Raw genomic sequence first — 25,071 nt, 5'->3', positions numbered from 1 at the left:
CATGTATCCCCCCAACACACCAAGATCTTGTAGGATGCGTTCTGACTCACCATGCAGGTCACATTTGTGACTCATGCCCTCCTCTCCCATTCTTTTTTTTTTTTTTTCATAGTAGGGTCTTGTTCTAGTCCAGGCTAACCTGGAATTCACTTTGTAGTCTCAGGGTGGTCTCGAACTTATGACAATCCTCCTACTTCTGCCTCCCAAGTGTTGTGATTAAAGGCATGAGCCACCACATCTGGCAGAGTTTATGCTTTTTGGATGCAATATAAATACAATGCAATATAAATATAGTTATTCATCTCCTTACCACACTCTTGAAGAAAGCATTATCAGCCCTCTGGAATAGGGGGAGAACTGAGATGGTGACAGATTCTAGAAGCCCTTACTATTCCTGAGTGCAGGAAAGCATGCAGTTAGTACAGCTTTTTTTAAAAAATATTTATTTATTTTTAAAATATTTTATTTATTTTTTTGAGAGAAAGAGGGAGAGAATGAGAGAGAGAGAGAGAGAGAGAGAGAGAGAGAGCAAGCCAGGCCCTCCACCCACTGCAAACGAACTCCAGACGCATGTGCCACCTTGTGCATCTGGCTTACGTGGGCCCTGGGGAATCGAACCAAGGTCCTTTGGCTTCGTAGGCAAAGGCCTTAACTGCTGAGCCATTCCTCCAGTCCCTTATTTATTTACTTATTTATTTTAAGTAGAGCTTTAACACAGTGAATTTCTGGGGTCTTGCTTCCCCACACCCCTCCAGGCTGACTTTGCAAACATGTCACCCCCTCCTCCTCACCTGTGCATGTTGCCAAGGGGAAAGTGAAATACTTCCCAGAGTCGGAGACGTATCCAGGATTGCAGGTACACGAGCCGTTGACACAGGAAGCATTAGGAGGGCAGTCACAGGTCACTGTAGGGAGAACAGAGGCCGTTCACAGCTCCTGCTGCGTTAGCAAGCTTCCTACCTCTGTGACAAAGTGCTCAATGAAGTGTCATGGTGTCAGAGGGTGGTGGCTTGAACGTGCATGTATGTCCCCCTTAGTCTCAGGTACTTTGTTTTTAAAACATTTTTATTATTTATTTATTTATTTGAGAGAGAGAGAGAGAGAAAGAAAGAATTGGGGAACCAGGGCCTCCAGCCACTGCAAATGAACTCCAGACACGTGCAACCCCTTGTGCATCTGGCTATTGTGGGTCCTGAGGAATTGAACCTGGGTCCTCTGGCTTTGCCAGCAAAAGCCTTAACTGCTAAGCCATCCCTCCAGCCCTCAGGTACTTTTATTAAAAAAAAATTATTTATTAGAGACAGAGAGAGGGAGAGGGAGAGAGAGAGAGAATGGGCACATCAGAGCCTTCGGCCACTGCAAATGAACTCCAGATGCATGTGCCCCCTTGTGCATCTGGCTAAGGTGGGTCCTGGGGAATTGAACCTCGGTCCTCTGGCTTTGCCAGCAAACGCCTTGACTGCTAAGCCATCCCTCCAGCCCTCAGGTACTTTTATTTTAAAAAAAATTATTTATTAGAGACAGAGAGGGAGAGAGACAGAGAGAGAGAGAGAGAATGGGCACATCAGGGCCTCCAGCTACTGCAAATGAACTCCAGACGCATGTGCCCCCTTGTGCATCTGGCTTACATGGGTCCTGGGGAATTGAACCTGGGTCCTTTGGCAGCATATGTAATCCGTGAGGCTTTGTGTGTGCTGGGGTTTGAATATGGAATGTCTCCCACAGGCTCATGCGTTGAACGTTTGGTCCACAGCTGGTGGCACTGCTCTGGGAGGTGTGAGGAGTAGCCAGCAGGAGTGAGGCGGGGCTGGAAGGTTCGTATCTGACTTTGGCTCCGGCCTGAAGTCCCTGTTCCCTGGTCCTACTATAGTGTGAGGTGCCACGTCTGTGGGATCCGGCTGCCAGAAACTGTGAGCCTGAGTCGATCATTTCTTCCCTGAAGCTGCTTTTGCTGGGTAGTTTGTGAGAGCAACAGAAACAGCGTGTGTGTGTGTGCGTGTGTGCGTGTGTGCGGTGCTTGGAATGGGACGCAGGGGCTCACACTTGTCACACTGAGCCACATCCCCAGCCCGGGCTCTGCGTATTTTACTCACTGTTTCATCTCCACCTTATACTCATTCTGGCCCTCAAAAAGAAAAAGAAAACGTTAGAAATCAAGCAAAAGATAAAAAAAACATCCAAGTTGACTGTGAAAATTATGGTCAAGGGCTGGAGAGATGGCTTAGCAGTTAAGGCATTCGCCTGTGAAAGCCAAAGGACCCAGGTTCGATTCCCCAGGACCCACATAAGCCAGATGGACAAAGGGGTGCATGCGTTTGTTTGCGATGGCTAAGAGGCCCTGGCGCGCCCATTCTATCTCTGTCTCTCTTCTTGCACTCTCTTTTACTGTTTGCAAATAAATAAATAATTTTTTAAAAAAGGGCTGGAGGGGTGGCTTAGCGGTTAAGGCTTTTGACTGCAAAGCCAAGCGACCCAGGTTCAATTCCCCCGGACCCACGTAAGCCACATGCACCAAGGGGCGCATGTGTCTGGAGTTTGTTTGCAGCAGCTGGAGGCCCTGGCGTGCCCATTCTCTCTCTCTCTCTCTCCCTCTTTCTCTGTCAACTAAATAAATAAATAAAAATCAAATAAAAGTTGCGGACAAGCAAACATCCACACCCACGTAGCCTTCTGCCCGCCCATCGTTCCCCAGCCTGCTCGAGGACGTGAGTGAAGCCCAGCCCCATCCCTGATCCTCATCTGCCCTGGGGAGCACTCACCGCTGGTGCTGGCGTACTGAGCCACAGCTCCAGAAAAGCTGAGCAGGAGGCCGAGTCCTGAAACAGAGGGTGGAGGAGAAGGGAGAGACGTGAGAGGCCCGAGGGAGGATTCCAGGCATCCCCCAGGACTGGAGCGCCAGTGAGCTATTGCTGCCTAAGAAACCACCATGGAAATACACTGTTGGGTCAGGGAGGTGCAAATCAACTGACGCCGACATTCTGTTTCACCCCAGCCATAATGGCTATCATCAAGAAATCAAGCGACAACAGCTGGGCGCGGTGGTGGCGCACACCTTTAATCCCAGCACTCGGGAGGCAGAGGTAGGAGGATCGCCGTGAGTTCGAGGCCACCCTGAGACTCCATAGTGAATTCCAGGTCAGCCTGGGCCAGAGTGAGACCCTACCTTGAAAAACAAAGCAAAACAAAACAAAATGAACTAAAGGTTTCTGGCAAGAGACACTGGCTTGGTTCAGCTGCAGCTGTTTGAGGGGTTGCCACCGTTGTGTTTGGGCCAGCTGCTCTGTGTTAGGACAGCAGGGATAATGCCGACTCCTTTGTAAGTAGGAAGTGTGGGCTGGAGAGATGTCTTAGTGGTTAAGGCGCTTGCCTGCGAAGCCTAGGGACCCATGTTTGACCCTTCAGGTCCCAGGTAAGCCAGACACACAGGTGATGCAAGAACGCAAGGTTGCACATACGCCCAAGGTGGCGCACGCATCTGGAGTTTGACTGCAGTGGCTGGAGGCTCTGGCCAATTCTCTCTCTCTCTCATAAAATAAACCAAAAAAGTTAGGGCTGGAGGGATGGCTTAGTGGTTAAGGTGTTTGCCTGCAAAGCCAAAGGACCCTGGTTTGATTTCCCAGGACTCAAGTTAGCCAGATGCACAAGGGGGCACACGTGTCTGGAGGCCCTGGTGCACCTATTCTCTCTCTCTCCTCTCCTTCTTTCTGTCAAATAAATAGATAAATAAATAAGAATAAAATATTTAAAAAATTGCTGCACCTTTGATCCCAGGACTGGGGAGGCAGAGGTAGGAGGATCTCCAAGAGCTCTAGGCCACTCTGAGACTGCATAGTGAATTCCAGGTCAGCCTGGGCTAGAGTGAGACCCTACCTCAAAGAGAGAGAGAGAGAGAATGGGCATGCCAGGGCTTTTAGCTGCTGTAGGCAAACTCCAGACATATGTGCCACCTTGTGTGTCTGGCTTATGTGGGTCTTGGGGAATCAAACCTGGGTCCTTTGGCTTTGCAGGCAAGTACTTTAACCGCTAAGCCATCTCTCCAGCCCATAATCTATTTTTTAAAGATTTATTTTTATTTATAATAGAGAGAGAGAGAGGGAGAGAGAGAGAGAGAGAGAGAGAGAGAGAGAGAGAGAGGGAGAGAATGGGTTCACCAGGGCTTCTAGCCGTTGCAAACAAACTCCAGATGCATGCACCACTATGTGCATCTGGCTTACGTGGGACCTGGAGAATCGAACCTGGGTTCTTAGGCTTTGCAGGCAGGCGCCTTAACCGCTAAGCCATCTCTCCAGCCCATAATTTATTTATATTTATTTATTTATTTATTTTTGGTTTTTTGAGGTAGGGTCTCACTCGGGCTCAGGCTGACCTGGAGTTAACTATGTAGTCTCAGGGTGGCCTCAAACTCACTGCAATCCTCAGACCTCTGCCTTCCAAGTGCTGGGATTAAAGGTGTGCGCCACACGCCTGGCTTTAATTAATTAATTAATTAATTTTTTTGAGGCAAGAGTTTTACTGTGTAGTCCAGGCTGACCTCAAACTTTCTGCCTCATCCTCCTAAGTACTAGGACTGCAGGCGTGTGATAGCCTTCCTACAGCCTAGTGTATCTTAAACGTGCTCAGAACTCTTACATAGAACTGGGAAAACTAATCTAATAAAAAGCCATATTTTATAATAAACTGTTGAACGTCTCAAGTAATTCTTGTACTGAAGGTAAAATAGAAGGCTGCACTTTCCCATAACGTTGAAAGCACATAGGTCCAAGTCTCAGAAGTTGGGGTCCATCTGTAAACGGAAGGTACACAGGGAGTTCAGAAACGCGGGTCGTTATAATTTCTGTGGTGCTGGGGACGGAACCAGGGTCTCATGAGTGCTGGGCAATGGCCCGGCCATTGAGCTGCACCCTCAGACACATTGTTACTAATGTTCCTGGCACAGGAAAAAGAAAAAAGAAGAAGGAAGTGAAGAAAAATCAGGGTAGTACAAGGTCACGAAAGTCACCAAGGCAGAGGGACTTATAAATTATTATTATTATGATATTATTATTATTATTAGAGTTTTTATCTGATAACACATTGTTTTAAAATACTAGAATTCAGAGTATTAAATTTCATTATGACATTTTCTCTTCTTTTTTGTTTGTTTGTTTCTTTTTCTTTTTTTGGTTTTTTGAGGTAGGTTCTCACCCTAGCTCAGGCTGACCTGGAATTCACTCTGTAGTCTCAGAGTGGCCTTGAACTCACGGTGGTACCCTTCTACCCCTTAGTAGCCTCCTTCCCCATTCTTCCTGAATACCTTTTTCCCTCTTTAGTCTCTTATATAATTTCATAGCCTATACCCACATTCATATGCACACACACACACACACACACACACACACACACACACACGGATTTCTGTAGCTCAGGCTACCAGGACTCATTCTGTAGTCTCAAGCTGGCCTTGAACTCATGGTGATCCTCCAACCTCAGCCTTCTGAGTGCTGGCATTAAAGGCGTGTGCCACCACGCCCAGCTATGATTTGTTTTTTAAAAAATTTTGTTTGGGCTGGAGAGATGGCTTAGCGGTTAAGCGCTTGCCTGTGAAGCCTAAGGACCCCGGTTCGAGGCTCAGTTCCCCAGGTCCCACGTTAGCCAGATGCACAAGGGGGCGCATGCGTCTGGAGTTCGTTTGCAGAGGCTGGAAGCCCTGCCGCGCCCATTCTCTCTCTCTCCCTCTATCTGTCTTTCTCTCTGTGTCTGTCGCTTTCAAATAAATAAATAAATAATTAAAAAAAATTTGTTTATTTTTATTTATTTATTTTGACCATGACAGAGAGAGAAAAGAGGCAGAGAGAGAAAGAATGGGCGCGCCAGTGCTTCCAGCCACTACAAACGAGCCCCAGACGCGTGTGCCCCCTTGTGCATCTGGCTTAGGTGGGTCCTGGGGAATCGAGCCTCGAACCGGGGTCCTTAGGCTTCACAGGCAAGCGCTTAACCGCTAAGCCATCTCTCCAGCCCTGATTTATTTTTTAAATAGTTATTAGAGACAGAGAGAAGGACAGAAAGAGAGAGAGAGAGAGAAGGAATAGGAGCACCAGGACCTCCAGCCACTGCAAACGAACTCCAGATGCGTGCGCCACCTTGTGCATCTGGCTTCTGTGGGACCTGGAGAATCGAACTTGGGTCCTTAGGCTTCTCAGGCAAGAGCCTCAACCACTAAGCCATCTCTCCAGTCCCCAGTTCTATGACTTTTTAATTTTTGCAGTTTTGGTTTGCATTAGGGAGCATTTCAATTAGAAAAACAAAACTGCTGAAAAGGCAGGTGAACCAGGCTGGCAGACGGGCCCACAGGGAAACCTTAGGGGTATTTGAGAGTCTCCTGGTAGTGAGGGAGGAACCAATAAGCTGAGGGGAGAGCGTTGAGCGCAGAGGCAGAGAGAAAACCAGCTGACAGTGGAACAGACAGCCCGGGCGGGCAGGAGAGGAAGACCTGGCCGCTGTCATGGTCACAAGTACCTGGGAGCAGAGCCGGCCCTGGCATCCTGCGGCGCGGGCAGAAGCAGCCGGAGCTGGAGGCCGCCACCGGGCCAGGCGCCTTCTCCAGTTCATGACATGTCCCAAGAACTGATGCCTGCACCTTGCGCCACCTGGCCCAGGAAATTACAGTCTGGAAAGCGAACTTTCCTTTTTCATCATCATGCCCATGGTTCTGCTTTTTGCTCCTCTGGTTTCTCTTGTGCAGTGGGGGTGGGGAGGGGGCGAGGGGTGGGGGCTGGGACCCAGGGAGTGGCATTCCGTTGGCAAGGGCTCCACCATTGAGCAACACCCCGTTTCCATTTGTTTCTTTTCTTTTTCTTGTTTTGTGTTTTTAAAACCTTTTAGGGCTGGAGAGATGGCTTAGCGGTTAAGCACTTGCCTGTGAAGCCTAAGGACCCCGGTTCGAGGCTCGGTTCCCCAGGTCCCACGTTAGCCAGATGCACAAGGGGGCGCACGTGTCTTGAGTTCGTTTGCAGAGGCTGGAAGCCCTGGCGCGCCCATTCCCTCTCTCCCTCTATCTGTCTTTCTCTCTGTGTCTGTCGCTCTCAAATTAAAAACCTTTTAATTTTATTTGGTTGACAGAGAAAGGCAGATAGAGAATGGATGTGCCAAGGCTATTAGCCGCTGCAATCAAACTCCAGCCAGGCACCGTGGCGCAAGCCTTTAATCCCAGCACTCGGGAGGCAGAGGTAGGAGGATGGCCCTGAGTTCAAGGCCACCCTGAGACTCCATAGTGAATTCCAGCTCAGCCTGGACCAGAGTGAGACTCTACCTTGAAAACCCAAAACAAACAAGCAAATAAACCAAACTCCAGACGCATGCACCACCTTGTGCATCTGGCTTACGTGGGTCCTGGGGAATCAAACTTGGGTCCTTTGGCTTTGCAGGCAAACGCCTTTACTGCTAAGCCATCTCTCCAGCCCTATTTCTTTTTAAAATTCTCTCTCTCTATCTCTCTCTCTCTGTGACATGCTAGGCTCTGTTGCAAATGGATGCTGGTCTGGTTTTATCTTATTTATTTTATTTTTTCTGTTATTTATTTATTTATTTGAGAGCGACAGACAGAGAGAGAAAGAGGCAGATAGATAGATAGAGAATGGGCGCGCCAGGGCCTCCAGCCCCGCAAAGGAACTCTAGATGCGTGCACCCCTTGTGCATCTGGCTAACGTGGGTCCTGGGGAATCAAGCCTCGAACCGGGGTCCTTAGGCTTCACAGGCAAGCACTTAACCGCTAAGCCATCTCTCCAGCCCTGGTTTGGTTTTCTGTGAGTGGCTAGAGAATTGAACCTGGGCAGGAGCTCTGTATGGTTTTTCCTTTTGCTCTAAGTTGCTGGACAGATGGTTCAGTGGTTAAGGGGACTTGCATAGATGCCATAAGCTCTATAACTGTTGTAATAAAATCGTTTCAAACTTCAAAAAAAATAAGGTGGGGAGCAGTTAAGAAAATACTTGAGGGCCGGAGAAATGGCTTAGTGGTTGAGGTGCTTGCCTGTGAAGCCCAAGGACTCAGGTGTGATTCTCCAGGTCCCGCGTAAGCCAGATGCACGTGGTGGCACACGCGTTTGCAGTGGCTGGAGGCCCTGGCGTGCCCATTCTCTCTTTCTCTCTCTCTGTCTCTTTCTTTTTCTCTCTCAAAGGCAGTGACCATATGCTGCAGCTCTACCTTTCCTGAGTATATATCCAGTGGACCAGCCTCCAGGGGAAAGAAGTGTACCTGCATGCTGTCTGCACACCTGAGCTACGGATTTGGCCAGGAGTCTGTCAGTCGATGACGGCTAGAGAAAATCTACTTATATACATTGGGATTATTAGGACCTAAAGAATGAAGCCATGTGTTGCACACACACACAAAAAAAAGTGAATGGAGACAGAAGTCATCAGTGGTCAAAACAGTGGACACTGGAAACCTCAAGTTTGGCCAGACAGGCTAAATGACTGAATGGGGGGCAATAGTGGCATGTCTGCTGTGGGGGAAACCAACAGCTCTCTAATTGGACTGGAGACCCACTCTATGGGAGGCAACACGTGCCTGGTACTGAAAACTTATTCAAAATCCTATGGCAGGGGAGGTCATGAGTTTTAGGGGTATAAAGCCTGCTGTTGTCTGGATAAATGCATACATTATTCTCACTAAATTGCCCTGAAAGCACTGCACTTAATGTTCATACTCATATATTAATGATATTCTCACTTCTGGTTAGAGAATCTTCTCTTTTCAGATGGCAGTGACCACTGGGATGACCCAAAAGGCAACATAGTGCTGAGAAGAAGGGACAGAGGAGGGCTCAGCACTGAAACATCTCTATCACACCCTCCAAGGCTCAGGTCCATTGCAGAAGAGGTGGTGGAAAGAATGTAAGAGCCAAAGGAAGGCTACCACTCCTTACATACAAATGTCCAGACAGAAATTGGCCTCGATATCCATGACCTCGCAGTGCCTGGAAATACCTACACAAGAACCCTCATAATAGGAGAGAAAAGGATGATGACATCAGATTAAAAGAGAAACTAATGGAGAGAGGGAGGGGAGTGAAATATGATGGTTTATTATCTGCAAGTATAGACGTTGTCAATCAAAAAAATTAAATTAAGGGCTGGAGAGATGGTTTGGTGGTTAAGCGCTTGCCTGTGAAGCCTAAGGACCCCGGTTCGAGGCTCAATTCCCCAGGACCCACGTTAGCCAGATGCACAAGGGGGCGCACGCGTCTGGAATTCGTCTGCAGTGGCTGGAGGCCCTGGCGCGCCCATTCTCTCTCTCTCTCTCTCTCTCTCTCTGCCTCTTTCTCTGTCTGTCGCTTTCAAATAAATAAATAAAAATAAACCTAAAAATTAAAAAAAAAATTAAATAAAAAAAAAATGAACAGAGCTGGTGAAATATGTCAGGTGGAATAAACCAGACCCCAGGAAGGCAAATATCGCAATTTTTTTTTTTTTTTTACCTCATTTGTGGGATGTAGAATAAAGAAGACGACTTGAAAGCAGAAGTGGTGACTCCTGGGGGAGCAGCAAGGGCCGAAGGTCTGGAGGGAGAGGAGAGGGGGAGGAACGGGAACTGGTGCAGTGGGTGGGCTCCAAGCGCGATCAGCGCCCACGGGGAGGTGCCACGCTGGAGCCCCCGTCAGCAGGTACAAGTGCTCTGCATTCATGATTGTAGGGAAGTCAGATTGTCTTGGGATACATGCCTCTGCACGCAATTTGACCCGTACATTTTCTCAAGGGCGTGAACGACAGTGGGTGGATTCCTGTCCCCTGCGTCTGGGGAAAAAAAAAAATCACAGTGACACACGGAGCTACCGTCTTCCAGGGAGAGGTCACAGCATTTTATTTATTTTTTAAAAATTTTTTTTGTTCATTTTTATTTATTTATTTGAGAGTGTGTGTGAGAGAGAGAGGCAAATAGACAGAGAGAGAGAGAATGGGCGTACCAGGGCTTCCAGCCTCTGCAAACAAACTCCAGACGCGTGCGCCCCCTTGTGCATCTGGCTAACGTGGGTCCTGGGGAACCGAGCCTCAAACCGGGGTCCTTAGGCTTCACAGGCAAGCGCTTAACCGCTAAGCCATCTGTCCAGCCCGGTCACAGCATTTTAAAGGCACATGACAGTCCTTTTGGATGCTTGCTGGCATGTGATTTCTTGGAGTCTGTTTGTTTGTTATTTTTTCTTGGCTTTAATTTTTTTTTTAATAATGAAAATAAATGAATTTACTTAGTTTTTAAAATCATGATCACAAAATCATACTCATATTGTTGCATCATAAAATGTAAGGGGCTCCTAACTTAGAAGGTCTATATATATATTTTTTAAAGTATTTTTTAGAATGCTTGCCCATACAGTTAGTGGTTTTTTTTTTCTCTCAGAACTATTAAGTCTAGATAAAAAGTAATTTTTAGCAGTCAGAATTTTTTTTTTTTTTTTTGAGGTAGGGTCTCGCTCTAGCTCAGGCTGACCTGGAATTCACTATGGAGTCTCAGGGTGACCTCGAACTCATGGCGATCCTCCTGCCTCTGCCTCCCGAGTGCTGGGATTAAAGGCGTGCGCCGCCACGCCCGGCAAGGAGAAATTTTAAGGGTTAAAATGTACTAAAATGTCCATTATAATTTTGTATTCAATGACCTTCTTTAAAGTCACGTCTAAAGATGGATAAATTTAAATTTAATCCTTTTTGTATAAAACCAAATGGTACTTTAATAGTACAGGGACTAAGTGCTGCAAAACAAAAACCACAAAGCAAGCCCCACATTTATAGTACCAAACCTTCCCAACATAGCATAGCATTACCTAATGCTTTATATCTTAAAATGTTGTGATTTACAAATACTGTGAATTGTCAGAGCTGTCAGGAAACTCCAGGAAGACAAATTAGGGAGTTGAAGGTAAGGCACAACTTAAGGGCCTGGCATAGTATAACCGGAATCAATACCGGTATTGAGCAATATATTACTAAAAATTCCACAACAATTTTTAACATGGATGTTTTCATCGGCCTTTCAGTTTTCAAACAAGTAACTTTTTACTTCTCATCGCATCCTGAACAAATGAGTCCTGAGATTTTACTAAAAGGTAGGCCAATTATCGGGTCCCCTTACTCATAAGGCAAACATTGGTTTGAATCCTTCACTAGAGTACCCAGACTGTTCAGGGAGGAAAAAAAATTTCCAAAGCTTTTTGTTGTTGTTGTTCATTTTTACTTATTTATTTGAGAGCAACAGAGAGAGAGAGAGAGAGAGAGAGAGAGGAGAGAATGGGTGCGCCAGGGCTTCCAGCCACTGCAAACGAACTCCAGACGCGTGCGCCCCCTTGTGCATCTGGCTAACGTGGGACCTGGGGAACCGAGCCTCGAACCGGGCTCCTTAGGCTTCACAGGCTAGCACTGAACCGCTAAGCCACCTCTCCAGCCCTTTTTTTTTAATCCCCCTTTCATGCTCCATCCAAGATAATCATAATGTGCAGAAGTGGCAGAAGGTCCAGACCATTTCATCAGTCATATTTGAGTCTCTCTGTCGGGAGTTCCTCCTCCTTGTAGTGGGAAGGTATCTGAGTCAGAATGGAACAGCTGATGAGCAGAAACGTGTTCTTTCCCCGGGACCCCAGGGCACAGGTGGGGGCCAGCCACGGTGCCCGCCCCCGGTGAACCGGAGCAGGGGCAGCACCACGGCCCTTCTCCAGGGCATCCTCGCCGGGGACATCGCTACAGGCAGAAGGCGGAGGTGCCAGAGGAGGTACTGGGAGGCGCAGACTTTGTTGGAGGCGATGAAAATGGCCTTGTGAAGGAAACAGCTGAAGACGAGGTGCTGTAGGCGGCCAAGGGCAGGAGGCACCGCGGCAGGAAGGTGGAAAGGCCCAGTCTTAGGATGGAGGAGAGAGAGAGAGAGAGAGAGAGAGAGAGAAAATGGGTGCTCCAGGACCTTTAGCTGCTACAAATGAACTCCAGTCGCACGCGCCACCTTGTGCATCTGGCTGACGTGGGTCCTGGGGAATTGAACCTGGGTCCTTTGGCTTTGCAGGCAAACGCCTTGACCGCTAAGCCATCCTTTCAGCCCCCAGCTCACTCTTGGTGGTGGGGGCCATCCTGTGCCTTTGCTTCAGGTTGTTTTCTAGCCCCTCACTTCTGTGGTAACCAAAAACATCTCTATACATTGCTCTAATTCTATTGGGGGGCAAAACTCACTTTTGGTTGAGAAGCACAATTTAAAGTTAATGGGGGTGGAGGGAGGCTGGAGAGATGGCTCAGCAGTTAAAAGTGGTTGCTTGGGGCTGGAGGGATGACTTAGTGGTTAAGGCGTTTGCCTGCAAAGCCAAAGGACCCAGGTTTGATTCCCTAGTACCCACATAAGCCAGATGCACAAGGGGGCGCACATGTCTGGTATGTGTTTGCAGTGGCTGAAGGCCCTGGCACACCCATTCTTTCTCTGTCTCTCTCCTCTCTCTCTTTCTCTGTCAAATAAATAAAAATAAAATATTTTAAAAAATGTGCTTGCTTGAAAAGCCTATTGGCCTGGGTTCAATTCCCCAGCACCCACTTAAAGCCAGATGTACAAAGTGATACATGCATCTGGAATTCATTTGCAATTGCAAAAAGCCCTGGTGCACCCATTCTCTCTCTCAGATAAATAAACAAAAATGTCAAAAAAGTAAAGTTAATGGTAGTCAAATATAGTTATGGTTTGATTTAAAGATGTGTTTTAGCTGGGTGTGGTGGCACACGCCTTTAATCCCAGCACTTGGGAGGCTGAGGTAGGAGGATGGCTGTGAGTTTGAGGCCAGCCTGAGACTATATCGTGATTTCCAGGTCAGCCTGTGCTAGAGTGAGACCCTACATCAAACACATACATACACAGGAAAAAAAAAAAAAAAACAACCATTAAGGATGTGTTTTAATGTTTAAGGAGATGAAAATGCTAACTTTGATTATCACACATTGTACACATATGTAAAATCATCAAAATATAGCTTATGACTATGGACAATTAAATTTTTTAAAGGATGCACTTCTAACCCTTGCAACCAATCCAGCCCTGACCTCCTGCTCCCCTGTCTTCTGAACTGGGGGACATATTATCACAGGATCCATGCAGCTCCTTCTCATGTGGACAATTTCCTTTGAAAACCACAGAGATGATTTTTAAAGAAGTTATTACAGCAATTCAGGCATGCAGCAGCAGTCAGTTGAAGGTGTTGAAAGATACTCCTGTTTCAATAAACTTAATTAATGTTTCCTGGCTTCATGGTGATGTGACATAGTTCTACCGAGAGCACGCCCATGCCTGTTTGACCATTTTTCATCTGCTTAGCTTAATCACATTTTAATAAGCTACTGGGCAACGATGAGGGAACCTAGCCTGGTATTCATTGGCTATTCATCGTTTCGAAAGATCAGAAGTTCCTGGCTGTCTTCACCACTGTCCTATAACCACTGAGAGCCCTGTGCCCATTAGAAGAAAGTGTGTTCAGAGCGTTTTTGTGCAGCAGCCCGAGATGCACTCAGGAAGGCCGGTGGCTGGTACTGGCGTGACTCTCTTTCAGCCTGTTTGTGATGCTTTCTATTTAGAATGAGCCCTTTACTTATGTCTCTGAAGCTGCCAGGCACGTGGGCTTCAAGAATCTGGCTTACATGGGACCTGCAGAGTCGAACATGGGACCTTGGGCTTCGCAGGCAAGCTCCTTAACCACTACGCCACCTTTCCAGTCTGACAAGTGATTCTTTTACTTATTTATTTATTGGACAGAGAGAAGGAGGGAGAGAGAGAGAGAGAGAGAGAGAGAGAGAGAGAGAGAGAGAGAGAGAGGGGGAGGGAGGGAGAATGGGCACGCCAGGGCCTCCAGACACTGCAAACGAGCTCCAGACGCGTGCGCCACCTTGTGCATCTGGCTAACGTGGGTCCTGGGGAATCGAACCTGGGTCCTTTGGCTTTGCAGGCAAACGCCCTGACTGCCAAGCCATCCCTCCAGCCCCGGACAAATGAAATAAATGAAATAAAGCTTCCCTCTGAAGAGTCTACTCAGAGCTCCCAGTGGGTCCTTATTCCTCAGGCTGTCGATGAAGGGGTTCAGCATGGGCGTGAGCACGCTGTACGCCACCGAGGCTGTTGCACTGGAGCGGGAGCTGCGTGTGGCAGGGGAGCTGAGGTACACCCCCAGGCACGTGCAGGTAAAACAAGGAGACGACGGACAGGTGGGACGCGCAGGTGGAGAAGGCCTTGTACTTGCCCTGAGCCGAGGAGATGGTCCGGATGGAGGACACGATCTTGGAGTAAGAGCAGAGGATGCCGGCCAGGGGCCCACAGAACAGTAACCCTGCAGCAAAATACATCACCATGTCTTTGGGAAAGGTGTCGGAGCAGGCCAGCAGGACCACTTGATTAAGTTCACAGAAAAAGTGTGGGATCTCCGGGTCTGTGCAGAAGGACAGTCTCAATGCCATTAAGCTTTGTAACAGTGAATTCAAAGCACTCGCGACCCAGGAGGCCAGAACCAACAACGTGCAGAGCCGTCGGTTCATGACGACAGGGTAATGCAAGGGACAACAGATGGCCTCGAAGCGGTCGTGGGCCATTATGGTGAGGAGGAAGTTGTCCAACACTCCAAAGAGTATGAAAAAGTATGTCTGCATGATGCAGCCTTCATAGTTTATGACCTTACTCTGCGTCCGCATGCTCACCAGCATCTTAGGGACGGTGGTGGAGGTAAAGCAGACATCCGCAAAGGACAGGTGGCAGAGGAAGGAGCACGTGGGCATGAGCAGGTGGAGTCCGAGACGATGCCAGGATGGTGAGCAGATTCCCGAGCACGGTGACCAGGTATGTGGAGAGGAAAAGTCCAAAGAGGTCCTCTGAAACTCCCAGGAGAAGAAAATGTGAAACTTTTGTGTAGTTCTCTGGCTCCATTTGAAGTAACTTTAAGAAAAGGAAAACAGGGCTGGAGAGATGGCTTAGCGGTTAAGCGCTTGCCTGTGAAGCCTAAGGACCCCGGTTCGAGGCTCGGTTCCCCAGGACCCACGTTAGCCAGATGCACAAGGGGGCGCATGCATCTGGAGTTCGTTTGCAGAGGCTGGAAGCCCTGGCGCGCCCATTCTCTCTCTCTCCCTCTATCTGTCTTTCTCTCTGTGTCTGTCACTCTCAAATAAATAAATAAATAAATAATTTAAAAAATATATTTAAAAAAAGAAAAGGAAAACAGAAAACAAAATACAACTATACACGGCTCACCTGCCATGAGTGTTAACATAAAGCCTCCATTCAAGAAGCTAACTTCTTTTTTAAAAAATATTTTATTTTTATTTGACAGAGAAAGAGGGAGAGAGAGAGAGAGAATGGGCGCACCAGGGCCTCCAGCCGCTGCAAATGAACTCCAGACACGTGCGCCTCCTTGTGCATCTGGCTAACATGGGTTCTGGGGAATCGAACCTGAGTCCTTTGGCTTTGCAGGCAAATGCCTTAACCTCTAAGCCATCCCTCCAGCCCAAGAAGCTAAATTGTAACTTGCATAGGAACCTTTAAGGTATCCTCTTATGATCTTTGATATCAAATTCCTATCACGTTCACTCTTTCCTGAAAAGGTCACGAATTCACACCTTGGGATTTATTTTGTGCATCTGAGAAATACAATTTAGAAAAGATCACTAATAATGCAGCCACTGTCTAAGAAATGGCTTAAAAGGCAAGTATTCCTAACTTATAATGAGAGGAATAATAAAAGTCAAATGGAGGCAAATACATGGTGGCAAGTTAGAACGAAAGAGGGAAAAGCTGGTGCAAAGGAGAAAGACAAGAGGGAGTTAGCTTTTAGTGGGACTCAGGCAAGACCAAGAAGTAGATGACAATTAAAAAGTGGATGTAAAGCCGGGCGTGGTGGCGCACGCCTTTAATCCCAGCACTCGGGAGGCAGAGGTAGGAGGATCGCTGTGAGTTCAAGGCCACCCTGAGACTACATAGAGAATTCCAGGTCAGCCTGAGCTAGAGTGAGACCCTACCTCATAAAACCAAAAAAAAAAAAAAAAGAAAAAACAAAAAGTGGATGTAGAGGGCTGGAGAGATGGCTTAGCAGGTAAGGCGTTTGTCTGGGAAGCCTGAGGACCCACGTTTGACTCTCCAGATCCCACGTAAAGCCAGATGCACAAAGGGGAGGCAAGCGCAAGTTCGCACATGCCCGCTAGGGGGCGCAAGCGTCTGGAGTTCGATTTCAGTGGCTGAGGCCCTGGCACGCCAATTCTCTCTCTCTCTTTCTCTCTCCAATAAGAAAAAGTGGACATAGAATCCGTCATCCGCATCAATAGTTGTCTGGCAGGAGGGACAGCCAGTGATGGTGTAGCTCTAATAAGAAGCTCAGTTAGTTCCCAAGACAATACAGAGAATAAATTGCGCTCCTGTTTTGACAGTGTTTCAAGGCCAATTACATCCCCATAGAACTAACAAAGATAATAACAGACCAAATATAACTTTCTCAAGGGACAAAAGTAATGGTTTCTTTTGGGAGCCAAGACACAGGCAGGTGAAGCATGGATGCATAACAATAAGATGGAAATGCAAAAAAAGGGTACTTACAAAGATCAACAAAATTTTGACATTTTTACTAAAATATTACAAGAATTTTTTCCTGGAGCATTCAAAACTGATTTGACTAATTGTTTTTTTGTTGTTATTGGGATTTTAATGTACAAAAAATAATTGTGCATATTTATGGAGTAAAATGTGATATTTATGGGATACAGTGTGTCCATGTGTAATGACCAAATCAGTGAAAATAGTATACACACCACCTCAAATGTTTATCGTTTTTTGTCTGCTGAGACCATTCAAAACCTGCCCTTTGGCTATTTATTTATTTAGGTAGCATCTCACTCTAGCTCAAGCTGACCTGGAATCCACTATGTAGTCTCAGGGTGGCCTTGAACTCATGGCGATCCTCCTACCTCAGCCTCCCGAGTGCTGGGATTAAAGGCGTGTGCCACCGCGCCCGGCTCCCTTTTGGCTATTTTGAGATTTGCACCACATTAATGTTTACTCTTCTCACTCCATCGTGCAAGAAAACAAAAGGTAATCGTCCTCTCCTCATGGAACTTTCTCCCCCTCAAATAGCCTTTCCCCTCCCTCCCTCCCTTCCTCCCTCCCTTCCTTCCTTTCTTATTTATTTGAGAGAGAGAGAGAGAGAGAAAGAAAGAAAGAAAGAAAGAAAGAAAGAAAGAAAGAAAGAAAGAAAGAAAGAAGCAGGGGGAGAGAGAGGCAGATAGAGAGAGAATGGGTGTGCCCTGGCCTCCAGCCACTGCAAACAAACTCCAGATGAGTGCGTGCCACCTTGTGCATCTGACTTACGTGGATCCTGGGGAATCAAACCGGGGTCCCAAACACTTTAATTGCTAACCCATCTCTCCAGACTTCTTTCTTCTCTTTTAAAAAATATTTTATTTATTTGAGAGAGAGAGAAAGAGACAGATAGAGAGCGAATGGGCACATCAGGGCTTCTAGCCACTGCAAACAAACTCCAGACGCATGTGCCACCTTGTGCATCTGGCTCACGTGGGTCCTGGGGAATCAAGCCTGGATCCTTAGGCTTCGCAGGTGAGTGCCTTAACTGCTAAGCCATCTCTCCAGTCCCCACCTTTTTTTTTGAGGCAAGCCCAACAGACTGGCCATTTTTTTTTTATGCAAGAGAGCAAGAGCAAGCGAGGGAGGGGAGAGAGAGAGAGAGAGAGAGAGAGAGAGAGAGAAAATGAATGGGCGCACCAGGGCCTCCAGCCACTGCAATCGAACTCCAGACACATGTGCCATCTTGTGTGCATGGGCAACCTTGTGCGCTTGCATCATCTTGTGCGCCTGGCTTTTGTGGGATCTGGAGAGGCAAACCTGGGTCCTTCGGCTTTGCAGGCAAGCTCCTTAACCGCTAAGCCATCTCTCCTGCCCATTTTTCTATTTGTAACTCTCTGGACAACTACAGCACACCTACCCTAGTCCCAGTTGTAACCCTCCTCCAACAAGCAAAGGGCTTCCCAGATTATATTCCATAAGAGCCTGCAAATGCCACAAAACTCTCCCCTTTCACACTGAATAAAGTCATGAGTCTAGTGACCCCTGAGTCCCTGCTTATTCACGCACACACATGCACACGCGACACTGTGCCGTGTCTCAGCCTCGTGACGAAGAGAAACTCCACCTGCTGTGACCAGCTTCCTCTTCTCATGGCGGGGTGTGGATACGCCTGCAGGTTGGAAGAGTTAGCAAATGAAATTGTGAAATTTTGCCCAGCGAATCAGGAAGTGCCCCTTCTATGCCTACTAAATTGAACATGTGACAAGGCTGTGTTTTAATTTAGTGGGAAAATGTTGACATGGTAGCCTATCCCCCAAAAAGTAAAAACAAACAAAGAAACAAACATAAAACTCTTGAATAATAAAAGAAAGTAGTGACGATATGACAGTCTGGAGGAAATGAAATTGGTCCCCTAATTCAATTATATTACAAAAAGTCATTGTTTGCAGTGGCAGAAGATCCTGGCATACCCATAATTCTCTCTCTCTCTCTTTCAAATGAATAAATAAATAATTGAAAACAATTCAGAGGACTCAATATCTTCTTGTTTTGTTTTGTTTTTCTCGGTAGGGTCTCACTCTAGCTCAGGCTGACCTGGAACTCACTATGTAGTCTCAGGATGGCCTCAAACTCACGGCGATCCTCCTACCCCTGCCTCCTAAGTGTTGGGATTAAAAGTGTGCTCCACCATGCCCGGCAGGACTCAATATCTTAACATAAAAATAAACATGACATTTTATCTTGTTTGAGGCAAGGTCTTGTAAAGTTGTCTAGGTGAGTGTGGAAACTCACTACCCCGACTCGCTTCCCAAGAATCCCAAGTACAAGGCTGCACCACCACACCCAGCAGAAAAAAAGACTGTTGCAGTCAGGTCTGCATTGCTGGTAGAAATCACCTGACCAAGAGCAGCTTGTGGGGGAAAAAAGGTTTATTTTGTCTCACAGACTTGAGGGAAAGCTCCATGATGGCAGGGGAAAATTATGGCATGAGCAGAGGGTGGACATCGCCCCCTGGCCAACATCAGGTGGACCATAGCAGCAGGAGAGTGTGCCAAACACTGGCAAGGGGACACTGGCTATAATACCCATAAGCCTGCCCCCAACAACACATTGCCTCCAGGAGGCGTTAATTCCCAAATCTCCTATTAGCTGGGAACCTAGCATTCAGAACACCTAAGTTTATGGGGGGGGGGGACACCTGAATCAAACCACCACAAAGACATTTCTGAGACATGTCAAAGAAACAACACAAAGAGCTTTTTTTTTTTTTTTTTTTTTAAGGTAGCATCTCACTCTAGCCCAGGTTGACCTGGAATTCACCATGGAGTCTCGGGGTGGCCTTGAACTCATGGCGATTCTCCTACCTCTGCCTCCCAAGTGCTGGGATTGAAGGCGTGCGCCACCACGCCCGGCTTTTTCAACACAAAGAGCTTTCATGTGACGAGCGCAACTGGAATGACATGAGAAACCGAGAAGTAAGAAGCAAAATATTTTCTGGCCAAAAGTAATCACTCCTAGAATCAACAGAGAAAGAGCATACCAGAAAAATACCATCAAGTGCTTATAACTGTAGAAGTTAGCATCACACGGTAAGAAACAAACTGCCCTTGCATCCTCTTGTGTCCCTTCTCATGGAATGCCCAGTTTCTCCTTTCTATTTCTGTCGTTACAAAACAGATACAGCAGGCTGGAGAGATGGCTTAGCGGTTAAGGCTCTTGCCCGCAAAGCCAAAGGACCCAGGTTCGATTCCCCAGGACCCACGTTATCCAGATGCACAAGGGGGCGCACGTGTCTGGAATTCGTTTGCAGTGGCTGGAGGCCCTGACGTGCCCATTCTCTGTCTATCTGCCTCTTTCTCCCTGTCAAATAAATAAATAAAAGTAAAGAAAAAGAAAAAAGCTAGATACGGCACACGTATCCTGCACACCCATTTTCACCTCTTCCCTCGTCCACTGATTGCCATCGTACCACTGAGTGTGGCATTCACTTCCCTGTCTGTCACGGTGAATAAATACATTAGTGAATTAGTCAAATAAGCAAAACAAACAAACAAACAAACAAACAAAAACAAAATCCCCAGCAGTCTCAGCCACCTCCGGACTCTGAGGCAGGCTGCCCTGGCTCTGGGTGACGTTAGGATGAGGACCTGGTCTGCCCTCCCGTCTCTCAGGAGCTTCCCTGCAGAACCCGCTGAGCTCTCGGACTCACCTGGATGGTGGAAACTGGAGCAGCCCCCACCTCAACCCACCCCAAAATAAAACTGCATTTGGTCAGGACAGCAGGAAGTGGTCAGATGTCACTGGCCCAAGCCACACATGCAGAACCCCAAAAGACAACAGCCAGGTCCTTTCCTGACCAGCGCTGCCCTTGCCCGAGGGGCAATGCCAGGGGAGGGAGGTATTCATAGGCCCACGGCCTGCTCACCAGGCGCGGTTCCCTCTTGCTATTGCGACTCTAAACGCGTCATTTCCCAGTGGGACACCAGTCCACCCCCCCCAACACACACTTTTTTGTTTTTCTCTTTTCCCAAGACACCTGATTAAAGGCAGGTGAAACAACCTTCATTACTTCTCCCTGCGCTCTTACGCCATCCAGGAATCTAACCTCCTAACTTCTCAGCCTAACTTTTAATTAATTAATTAATTTGTTTTGCCCTGGCTGGCCTCGAACTCAGGATCCTCCTGCCTCTGCCCCTTCAGCACTATTTTACTGGCGTGTGCCACCCCAAAAGGCTAAGCCCAACTTTCATTCGATGTTTCGGACTTGAGCCCGTTTTGGCTTTGACTGGTTATGTGTCTTGAAAGTCCACTAATCCTATCTTTTTTTTAAAAAATTAATTTTTATTTGAGAGAGAGAGGAAGAACGGGCACACCGGGGCCTCCAGCCAGTGCAAACAAACTCCAGGTACATGTGCCACCTTGTGCATCTGGCTTACGTGGGTCCTGGGGAATGGAACCGAGGTCCTCTGGCTTTGCAGGCAAGTGCCTTAACCACTAAGCCATCTCTCCAGCCCCACTAATCCTTTCTTTGAGAAGAGGTTACCCATGATCACAAGCTACAATTCATGAGGCTTCATTCAAATAATTAAAACCATCTTGGCGGGGGATGTAGCTCGGGGGGTGGGGGAGCGCTTCTTCACACGAGGAAGGTCCTGGGGTTCAGTCCCCAGCATCACTAAGATATCATGCTAACCGCATTTGTGATAGGTTCTTGTTCAGTCGTGTGCTTATGAAAGGTGTGGTGATTTTCGGGGCAGCGTATGCCTCCAACATTCACTTCTCCATAACCAGATCCACACACACTGAAACGTGTCCAAAGGTCAAAATAGGAGCTCAGAAAAAAAGGTGACGTGGCGAGTTTCTGAACCCCGAGGTTTTGCGCATCCTGAAGGGGGTTCAGTCTTAGTCGACTTGTGATGTCTGCACAGAGGAGCTGTCGTCGAGAGGTGGGGCCTTCATTCAGTCTCCTGGCTGGGTGACTTGTGCAGGGATCTATTAGCAATGTCTGCCACTGGCACAGCATGGAGAGAAAGTCCTTGTCAGCCAAGGTCCAGGTGTCCCCAGAGATAGATCCGGTGTTTTCTTTCTTCTTCCTGAATTGAAAAATGCCCTTCGTACCTGTGACACCGCTTGCTCTCTGGCTGACTGCTCAGTAGACCTGGAGGACGAATAGGGAGTAGGTAAGGACCAAACTGACTTCTGGACCACGTTAGCAAGTGCCTGGGGGTGGCCAGGCTGCACGGGGTGGGCGGTATTGTGACGAGCGAGGTGTGGAGGACAGAGGAAAATGGGCTTTGTCTCCTGATCTGGCCAGGCTGGGCAAGCTCATGGTAAGACTGGAGAATCTACTGGGTACAAGATCTTCCAAGGCCAGGCTCTGATGTGCGCCAGGGCACCTCCTAACAGACAGCTTCTTTTGTTTTAATTCATTTATTTATTTTTATTGACAACTTCTATACTTACAGGCGATAAGCCATGACATTTACCTCCTCTCCCCCAGTTTCCCCTTTCACAACTCTGCTCTCCATCATATCCCTTCCCTCTCTCCATTAGTCTCTCTTTTATTTTGATGTCATCATTTTTGTTTTTCCTATTATGAGGATCTTGTGAAGGTCTTGCTAGGAACTGTGAGGTCATGGATATCGAGGCCAATTTCTGTCTGGACAGTTGCATTGTAAAGAGCGGTACCCTTCCTTTGGCTCTTACGTTCTTTCCACCACCTCTTCTGCAATGGACCCTGAGCCTTGGAGGGTGTGATAGAGATGTTTCAATGCTGAGCCCTCCTCTGTCCCTTCTCAGCACTATGTTGCCTTTTGGGTCATCCCAGTGGTCACTGCAATCTGAAAAGAGAAGCTTCTCTAACAAAAAGTGAGAATAGCACTAATATATGAATATGAACATTAAGTGCAGTGCTTTCAGGACAGTTTGGTGAGAATAAGATATGCATTTATCCAGATAAGAGCAGGCTTTATACCCTTAAGGCACATGACCTCCCCTGCCATAGGCTTTTGATCAAGTTTTCAGTACCAGGCACGTATTCCCTCCCATAGAGTGGGCCTTCAGTCCAATTAGAGAGCCGTTGGTTTCCCCCACAGCAGACATGCCACTATTGCACCCATTCAGTCATTTGGCCAGTCTGGCTAAACTTGCAGTTTCCAGTGCCCACTGTTTTCACTGCTGATGACTTCTGTCTCCGATAGGGCTGCATGCAGTACAGCTTTTCCCAGCATCCAGTTGGCTGGTCTACAGGGAGAGGGTTTTCAGCTCAGCCCCAGCTTGAATTTTCAGTGACCTTACTGCCTGCCCAAGGGCCTTGGCAACAGCCTGTAATGTTTTGGAGGACCTCCCTGGCCATCAACTCCCTGTAGGTATCCCATCCCTGGCACTGAAATTTTTCTAGTATTAATCTATGGCTTTTGGATGTGCCGTTATCCAAAGAAGTAGGCTTTCCCATGTCTTATTCCGAAGATCGTGAATTTTGACTGGCCCTCCCCCACCCTCAATCTGGTCTCACTGAGGCCATTCCACTCCCTCCAATCTGTTCTTCTACTTACATATATACAATACCATCTTCTAAAGTCCTTCCCTCTCCTGCCTCCCTTATAACCTTTCTCCAGCTTACTGGCCTCTGCTACTGAGTTTTTGGTTCCAGCTCACACACAAGTCTAAACATTTGTAGCTAGGATCCACGTATGAGAGAGAACACGTGACGTTTGGCTTTCTGGGCCTGGGTTACCTCACTTAGCATACTCCCTTCCAGATCCATCCATTTCCCAGCAAATTTCATTTTTCTTTACTGCAGAATAGAACTCCACTGTGTAAGTGTACCATGTCTTTATTATCCACTCATCTGCTGAGGGACGTCTAGGTCTAACAGCCAGTTTCTATGATGAGGGGACCCTCAGGTTTACCTTCAGCAAAGGGGATGGCTGTGGCCTGTCAGGCGGCAATGGTTAATAGCAATAGCGCACTTCCAAGCTGATCTAGAATAGCAACACAGGGCTAGATTCCATAGATAAACACACACACACACACACACACACACACACTCACATCAGTGGTGGTAAACAATCTTAGGAAGACCAAATGTCCAAACACCGGGGCATGGGGAATTGTGGGTAGGCTTCATAATTTGTTTAACCAAAGGGGTGGGTGTGCTATTTTCTTTTTTCTTTTTTTTTTTCTCTTTGGTATTGGGACTCATGTAGCCCAGGCTGACTTCAAACTCAATGTGTAGCTGAGGATGACCTTGAACTTCTGACCCTCCTGCCTCTGCCTCCCTAGTACTTGTATCACACCACAGCCATGTACCCTTAGCCCTCGGGGTACATGGAATGGCACATCTGAGTTCAACACACCACAGATCAAAAATATTTGGGCAGGGGCACTGAAGAGATGGCTCAGTGGTTAAGGTGCTTGTCTGCAAAGCCCAGTGACCTGGGTTAAATTTCCCATTGCTCATGCACAGCTGTTGGCCCTGGTTTATCCCTACTCCCTGTCTCTCTTCTCTCTCTCTCTCCTTGCTTGCAAATAAATAAAAAAAATATTTTTAAAACAATACTTGGGGAGGCTGGAGAGATGGCTTAGCAGTTAAGGCGCTTGCCTGCTAAGCCTAAGGACCCATACTTGACTCTCCGGATCCCACGTAAGCCAGATGCACAAAGGTGAGGCAAGCGCAAGGTCACACATAGCCAATAGGTGGCGCAGGCATATGGCGTTTCATTTCAGTGGCTGAGGCCCTGGCACACTAATTCTCTTTCTAAAAAACTAGTGAAAAAATATTGGGGAAAATGAATTTGTACTAAAACAAATGTATAAGCTTAGGATATTTTTTTGGGGGGGGTCTGGATTCTCCCTGAGTCCAGGGGTCCAAGGCTTCCCACGGCATGCACATTAGTCGGGTATTCCACCCCACATGGGAGTGATCTGAAGGCTAGAGAGCCAGGCATGATGGGATATGATGTGGCTGTTTGAATGGCTGTCCCCCAACAGATTCAGAGTTTTATTGAGACTTCTTGGACTCGCAGATACCTGCCTGGAGAAGGCGTCACAGGACAGATCCTGCGGTTCAGGCCTAAGGTGTCTGATACCAGGTGCAGATCTGAATTGCAGCCTAGGAGATGCAGAGTGTCTGAGCACCGCCTGGGGTTCCTGAAGGACGCTTGCTCATGGTGCTGGTGGTGGTATTTCTCTGCGTGGACCTGTGAAAGGGGGCTGGCTTCTTCCGCAGTTATGGAATTTCCCCTGGATCTGTAAGCATCAAAGAAATCCCCTTCCCCCCTTACCTGCGTCTGGTCTGGAGGTTCATCTTAGCAACATGAAGCTGACTGGTACAGATGACATGCCTGTCAGCCCAGGGCTCGGGAGGTGAAGGCATGAGGATCCAGAGTTCAAGGCCAGCCTCAGCTGCAAGAGCCTCTTGTCTCAAAAAAATAGTAAATAAATTAATAATGGTATATTGTTCATATTTATGGAAGTTGACAGTAAAAAAAAAAAGGAAAGCATGAAAGAAAGAAGGAAGAAAGAAATGTCTA

At 47.4% G+C, this 25,071-nt stretch overlaps 2 protein-coding genes across 2 annotated transcripts in view; both read right to left on the bottom strand.

Moving 5' to 3' along the window:
- Positions 1 to 6,772, bottom strand: part of Adgre3 (adhesion G protein-coupled receptor E3) — a 29,496-nt gene extending 22,724 nt beyond the window's left edge. The window contains exons 1-3 of the mRNA XM_045139411.1: positions 6,496 to 6,772; positions 2,760 to 2,816; positions 792 to 905 (exon numbers count right to left, since the gene is read on the bottom strand). Of these exons, the coding sequence (XP_044995346.1) occupies positions 792 to 905; positions 2,760 to 2,816; positions 6,496 to 6,772 (448 nt within the window). The remainder of the gene's footprint in view (positions 1 to 791; positions 906 to 2,759; positions 2,817 to 6,495) is intronic.
- Positions 6,773 to 11,492: 4,720 nt separating this feature from the next.
- Positions 11,493 to 14,899, bottom strand: LOC101595423 (olfactory receptor 1571-like). Its single transcript, XM_045139410.1, is given in 4 exon segments — positions 11,493 to 11,737; positions 14,015 to 14,153; positions 14,155 to 14,761; positions 14,763 to 14,899. Coding segments are annotated over 4 exon segments (1,128 nt in total).
- Between the last annotated feature and the right edge of the window lie 10,172 nt (positions 14,900 to 25,071).

This window comes from Jaculus jaculus, chromosome 21, assembly GCF_020740685.1.
Source record: "Jaculus jaculus isolate mJacJac1 chromosome 21, mJacJac1.mat.Y.cur, whole genome shotgun sequence".
Lineage (NCBI taxonomy): Eukaryota > Metazoa > Chordata > Mammalia > Rodentia > Dipodidae > Jaculus > Jaculus jaculus.
This window is presented reverse-complemented; position numbering and strand designations above follow the sequence as displayed.